A 6,439-nucleotide genomic window follows, 5' to 3' on the forward strand; every position below is an offset into this window, starting at 1 on the left:
GCAGGGCCCCGCTCGCTCCGAGATCCCCGGCCACGTAAGTAACTATTAATACCGCCTCGCCGGGAGTTGCGGGCGTGCTGAGCTCGGGGATTGGCCTCGGGCACCATCGGCCATCCCCCTTCAATTTTAAATACACTTTTCTCTTACCTCTGGGGAAGAAAGAAAGAAAGAAAGAAAAAATAAATAAAAGACGGAGAAGAAAAGCCATCAATTTTCTCCAAAACAAACCCCACCGGGCAGTTTAGGTTTCGGGTAGAGGGAGACGGAGTGGGCGTAAATTGTTCCGAGGCAAGACCCAGTCANACTCTGTGCCCAGCGTTTGCCATCTTTTGTTGGCAGCGTTGACCGCTCGAAGTTAAATGCTCCCTTGCTCTTCTTTTTTTCCCTTCTTTTCTTTTTTTGTGTGTTTGTTTAAATTTTGGAGAGCCCTTGCGATCTTGGAAAAGCCTCAGACGCCATCTACAGTTAAAACGTAGGTAACTACCCTCTCCGGCGTCCCCCCCCTTCCACGCCCCCCACCCTTTCCACCAAAAAAGGGGGTGCAGCGCGGATTCTGTCTGCCGTGCGGCGCGAGCCGGTAGACCCGTGCTTATTTCCTTTTTCTTTTTGTTTGGTTTCCAACGCGTGGAGACCGAGCCGCCGCCGTGCGCCCCTGAAGACTTGCGCCGACTGCGGCCGGGCTCCTCCGCCCCGTCTGCGCTTCGGAAGCCTGCGTGGGGACCGCTTCGGGGGACCTGGCGTGCAGCCCCCCACCTTAGCGGTCCGGTCACTCGCCTAGATCCGCGCTGGGAAGAGAGCGGGAGAGACAGAAACTAAAAGTGCGCGGATTCTGCAAATCGCCGGCTGCTTTGGGGTAACAAAAGGACCCGAGTTGCTGCCGACTGAGCACCCCCGAGAGCCGGGCTCGGAGCAGACCAGGTGCCCGGCGGCGCCCATTTGGGGGCCCCTAACTCTTTCTCCACGTCGCCCCTTTCCCGTCTCCTCCCCTCTCGTTCCCTGCTAAAATCCGTGGCCCCGAGGCGCCTGCAGCCGCACTCGCCAGCGACTCGTCCCTCCAGCGGGTTTTTTGTTTGCCGAGTGCGATCCCCACACTCATGAACATACACAGGTCCACCCCCATCACAATAGCAAGATATGGGAGATCGCGGAACAAAACCCAGGATTTCGAAGAGTTGTCGTCTATAAGGTCCGCCGAGCCCAGCCAGAGTTTCAGCCCGAACCTCGGCTCCCCGAGCCCGCCCGAGACTCCGAACTTGTCGCATTGCGTTTCTTGCATCGGGAAATACTTATTGTTGGAACCTCTGGAGGGAGACCACGTTTTCCGTGCCGTGCATCTGCACAGTGGGGAGGAGCTGGTGTGCAAGGTAAGGAGCCCGGGGTTTGTTTTTGCTTTTTTGTGTGTGTGTGTGTTTTAAAAAGCTTCCCCGGCTGTTTGGAGGGAGCGAGAGGTCGCCGAGCTCCGGAGCCTGGGGGAGGGAAACTCGCGGGATCGTTAGCCGTGGCCTCGTTAAACGGGTTTATTTATTTGTTCGCGCTGGACTAGTTGCGAAGTTTTTAGAGCGTTGCAGACAATGGGGCGGGCGGCGGCGGGGGCGTNCGTGGAGCCCAAGGGATTCCTCCCGGGTGTCGCCCCCTCCCCTTCCACCGCGGAGTAGGGAATCCCCCGCTCGTTTTCGGGCACTGATGACTGGGTTCCTTTCGCAGCCATTGTTCTTAGGAGCGTGCAGGTGTGAAACCTTTGTTCAGAAGGTGCCCTTTAAAAGAGACACACAAAGGTGTCCCCTCTGGCTGCGCCGGGGGCCCAGCGCGGGGAAGGAGTTTACAAAGCGCTCTCTGCTGCCTGCAGCCTTGAAAGGAGGGTTGGGGGTGGAAATCAAAGCCGCCAGCGCACCTTTGGGTGTAGGAAATAGTGAGCCCTTTGGGTCCTTCTCTCTCCTCTCGTTTTTTTCTCATCTCCGGACTTCTGTGCCTGAACCCCTGCTCGCGCCCCCCACCCCCAACACACACCTTTGCCTGTATGGCTTCCGGGCTGGCGTTTGGAGCCCCAGGCATTCGCAGTGCTAATATAGAGATGGGCACTTCAGTTTCCTTTTTGTCTTTGACCCCCAACAGTGACTGATGTGTCTGTGTGTCTTTGTGTGTGTGTGTGCACGCCAGAGGAGGGAGGTGAGAAGGGGAATAGTTGCTGAGACAGAGAGAGAGAGAATACAGTAGAGCATACCGCTACCCAGGCATTGGACATAGATCAAGAATTCATTGTCACTTAATTTTACATTTGCTCACTCTTGGTTTCTCTGGGGGTGGGGGGGGGACGGGGGGTGGTGAGCGATGAGGACCTTTGCTGTCTTTGAAATGGGCACTCTGCACAGCTGTGCTACACAAAATACATCACACTTTTACCGTTAACCACAGACTGCTTTATTTCGTAGGGGACTGGAGTCTTTCGTTGTAAATAAGGGTTTTGTGGAGGTCTTCCGTCAGTTTTGCAATTGCTCGGGGAACATCAGAGACTCTTTAAATATAGCTCCCTCCTTGTACTGAGCATTTGGTGTTTTGCATCTTCTCCCGAGTTATTGAGACTCAGAGCAACTGTGGCGGGTTAACCAAAATTCAGTAGGCTGGTCAGAGCTGGACTGAAGTCTCAGAACGTTGCACAATAGGGGACTCATCCTTTGAAATGAATGAATTCCACAGAGCTGCCACTGTCCTGTGAAATATGCACAATCACCCGGCAGTGAGTGTATTCACTCCTATTCCTCAACTTCAGTACATTTTCATATTTTTCAAAGGCTGGAGACGCTTATACGCAAAGGGATTCTGCCTCCAAATTCTGCAGGAGCATCTTGCTGTTATTTCTTTGTTTGAAGGCAGAGGTGACTCGCCCCTGTTCTTTCGTTCTCCCTCCAGATTCTTCAAGACATATTTCACTTGGGGCTGACCTTACCGTGTCATTCGTAGACTTGCTCTTTGGCCTGAAACTGTACTTAATCTGCTGGTTTAGTTATTGCAAAGATTGAATCAGCCCCTCGCCAATTACTGTGTGGCTGCAAGTGGACTTAAGTGCGGTATCATTGTTCTGCTTGACAGAGGTCACCCCTTTAAGACAGGCAGCCTCTGTTTTCCTGCCTTCCTACCAGAGGTGACGTGGGTGACTTTTTATGCAGGCATCCTTGTACATATCCTAGGAAGCTCCAGGTGGTTTTTGTGAGGCTGCTTCCATGAGCTACCCTCAGAAATACAGTGTGCACTCGGCTTACTGTGAGGCACTGTGAAATCTACACAGTGCATCAAGTTCCTTTTGATGTCTGAGAATAGAGACTTCATGTCTCCTAGCTCTGGGTTTGACCCAAGGAAAAAGTCTTTGCAAAAACCGATCGAATGTAAAGATGCCATGACCAGAGAGGACTGTAGAGAGAATTCTGCAGGACTCTATTTGGGATCATTTAACCAAGATAAGCAAGCCTGTGTATTGTCTCCAGGGACCTACTTTAAGCTAGGGAAATGGAGGAAGGGAGCTTTAGGGCATCTTTACCTTATTTTCGTGGAAATGATGTTAGCTACAGTGCAGATTGACATAATTAGTGTCTTGGCATAATGGGCACCTTTTACTTATTTCTTTTTTTGCAAACGCTATGAACGATGGCCTAATCTTCCTGCCTTGTCTCACTGTCACATTATGTAACTAAGGTTCCAAATTAAACATTTAGAAGAAGCTGGCAACCAAGCTTATGGCTTGGTTTTGCATTTGAAGGTGATGGTTTAAATCCCAGACCAACCCCATAAAGGCCTGTTATAGCTGCTAATAAAAGTTTGGTTCCTACCCATTTGGGGGAACAGCAGGATTTGTTTTGTTTTTCATGTTCTGTCCACCATCTTGGAATTTGATCTCTTCTACAAAGGGTATGGGCTATTTCTTGAAGCTGCCATGAATGGATTTATTATTTATCTATTTTTAATTTCTCTGTCCATTCAGTTTTTCGTCAGTGGAGCAGGGTAACAGACCGAAGGTGCCGAGCAAAAATCCTCTCTTATTTTTTAAAACATGCAACTTGGAGAAAGAAGTGGATTGTAAATAACCGTAACCCCACGAGCACTGGCGACAGAGCTTGCAGCCTAATGCTTCGGAGCACAGGGTGCCCGTTATATAACGCAGTGTTTAGGTTAGCCACTGCAGCACGTCTGTGACCCTCTGAAATTTTTGAGGCTTTAGTTGGTTTATGCTGCCCACAGCCTGGGTGTTAAAGTTGACTCAGGCATTTCGGATTCCTAATTGAACGGACCTCTGAGGTCACTGCTCGTAGGTCATCATTTGACAGTATCAGGGTGTGATTTGTGGTCTCTGGAGATATTGAAGTATTCATTCTTAAATTTTAGGTTCTAGTGGTAACAGCTGTGCCGCCTTCCTGAGATGCCTCATTATGGTTCATTCACAATGTTACTGTTACTTTGCCGCCTCGCCCTGGGTTAGCACCAGCCCTCTGAAGATTCTTACTATCCTTGTTTGACTCAGGGATTTCTTTTGGTTTTTGAACCTCAGAGCGACTCAAGTCATGGATCCTTAAATGGCAGCCCGTGTGCCTGGATGGGTTTTGGAAGGTGTTTGAGTCCCCTTAAAATCGATCCCATATTGTGCGTGCATTGGAGACTGGACGTGGTCAGCGAAGAGGGGACAGAGCTCTTACCAGGCTCTCGTGTGGGGTCCGGACCCAAAAAAGGTCAACGGGTTCTAAAATCAACGTCTTCAGTTTCTGAAGGGGAGGGAGACCCAGTGACTCTGCGTGCTTTATCCATCTTATCCAGATTATTGGTGGCCAAGCCAGGATTAGAGCCTCAGTTTGGTGATTTCTAGGCCACGCTGCAAAATGAGGGTGCAGGAGAGGATGTTCTAACTAATGAAAAAGATCTGAGAAGCTAAATGGTGGTATACCGGTGGCACTCAGTGTCTGTTGTTGGAGCATTCCTTCCAGCACTTTCCAGCAAAGCCCCCCATGCCTGCCCCCCGCTCCTGCAGGCACAGAACAGTCATGTGCCCACATTCCCAGGCAGATAGGAAAACCACATTCCAAACCCCGGGATTTGTATTCTTGATTTAGTGGGGCTCTTACAATGAATGAAAGCTTTTTCTTATGACCCCAAAAATTGTCTGTAGTGTTAATCCCTCTCAGGTTGGTTTCAAAAGGGTATCGAGGATGGATTTTCTTCTTAAACAACCCTGCAATGAGGTGGCATTTCACAGGCTAATTTTGATTCATAGAAAATCATTGCATAACTGATTCATCGAGCTGCATGGCTGTGCAGGAAATAGAGAAGCGTGTTTGCTTTCCCATTAGGGACTGCGCCCTCTTCCTAGTTCTGCCGCCGGGGCTTGATTTGACTTGTTCTCTGAACCTCGATTTGCACATCCGTAAAATGAAGGTATTGGATTAGATAATCTTACGGCAAAGTCTGTGTTTTTACTCTGCTCATTGCTCATGGGTCCCGTAGTGCTGTGCAACACAGTTGCATAAAACATGTTGAATACAATTGCGATAGTGCAAGATTGATGTACATTTTTGCTTGGTTTTGTTTTCGGAAGGTGAACAGGGTATTGTTTGTGCAGCTTGCGGTGGGTCAGGTTCAGATTTTGCTTTTGTTCTTCTCTAAACGGAGGTGACGGGGACTTCCCATTTTGTGCCGTATGACCTCTCGCAAAGCACTTTGCCTGTATTTTCTCACAGAATCCTCCCCACACTGTGAGTCAAGTGCCATTTGCTCATTGTGCACCGGAAGATTCGGAAGCCCAGAGAGGTCAAGCGGCTCAGTCACTGCTACACAGCTTTGAGGCGGAGTGGGGAGTGGGGGGCCAGGCAGGGCCAGTGGGGTCTGGGTCCACGATCAGTATGCTTTCTGGTCACCTCGCAAGCCTGTACGGTGGGAGGCAGCCGCGTCCTGTGATTTGGTCGAACAGGAGGGGTCTCTGACTGTGCCTTCCTGTCGTGAATCCTGTTCTAGGTGTTTGATATCAGCTGCTACCAGGAGTCCCTGGCCCCGTGCTTTTGCCTGACCGCGCACAGCAACATCAACCAAATCACCGAAATCCTCCTGGGGGAGACCAAAGCCTATGTGTTCTTTGAGCGAAGCTATGGGGACATGCATTCCTTTGTCCGCACCTGCAAGAAGCTGAGGGAAGAGGAGGCGGCCAGGCTGTTCTACCAGATCGCCTCGGCCGTGGCCCACTGCCACGGCGGGGGGCTGGTGCTGCGGGACCTGAAGCTGCGCAAGTTCATCTTTAAAGACGAGGAAAGGTGAGTGCCCCTCCTGTCCAGAACCGGTGCTCTGCCAGGCTGCTCGGGGGGGGCTCGCTTGAGACGTTGGAGTGGGCCTGCCTGCCTGCCTTCTTTCCTTTCTTTCTTTTCTTTTCTTTTCTTTTCTTTCTTTCTTTCTTTCCTTTCTTTCTTTC

At 50.5% G+C, this 6,439-nt stretch overlaps 1 protein-coding gene across 1 annotated transcript in view; it reads left to right on the forward strand.

The window, feature by feature from the left end:
* Positions 1-319: 319 nt before the first annotated feature.
* Positions 320-6,439, forward strand: part of TRIB2 (tribbles pseudokinase 2) — a 26,101-nt gene continuing 19,981 nt past the window's right edge. Inside the window, exons 1-2 of the mRNA XM_077751026.1 lie at positions 320-1,364; positions 5,992-6,284. Of these exons, the coding sequence (XP_077607152.1) occupies positions 1,095-1,364; positions 5,992-6,284 (563 nt within the window). The 5' untranslated portion in view covers positions 320-1,094. The remainder of the gene's footprint in view (positions 1,365-5,991; positions 6,285-6,439) is intronic.

This window comes from Crocuta crocuta, unplaced genomic scaffold (assembly GCF_008692635.1).
Source record: "Crocuta crocuta isolate KB4526 unplaced genomic scaffold, BGI_CrCroc_1.0 scaffold129, whole genome shotgun sequence".
NCBI classification, from domain to species: Eukaryota; Metazoa; Chordata; class Mammalia; order Carnivora; family Hyaenidae; genus Crocuta; species Crocuta crocuta.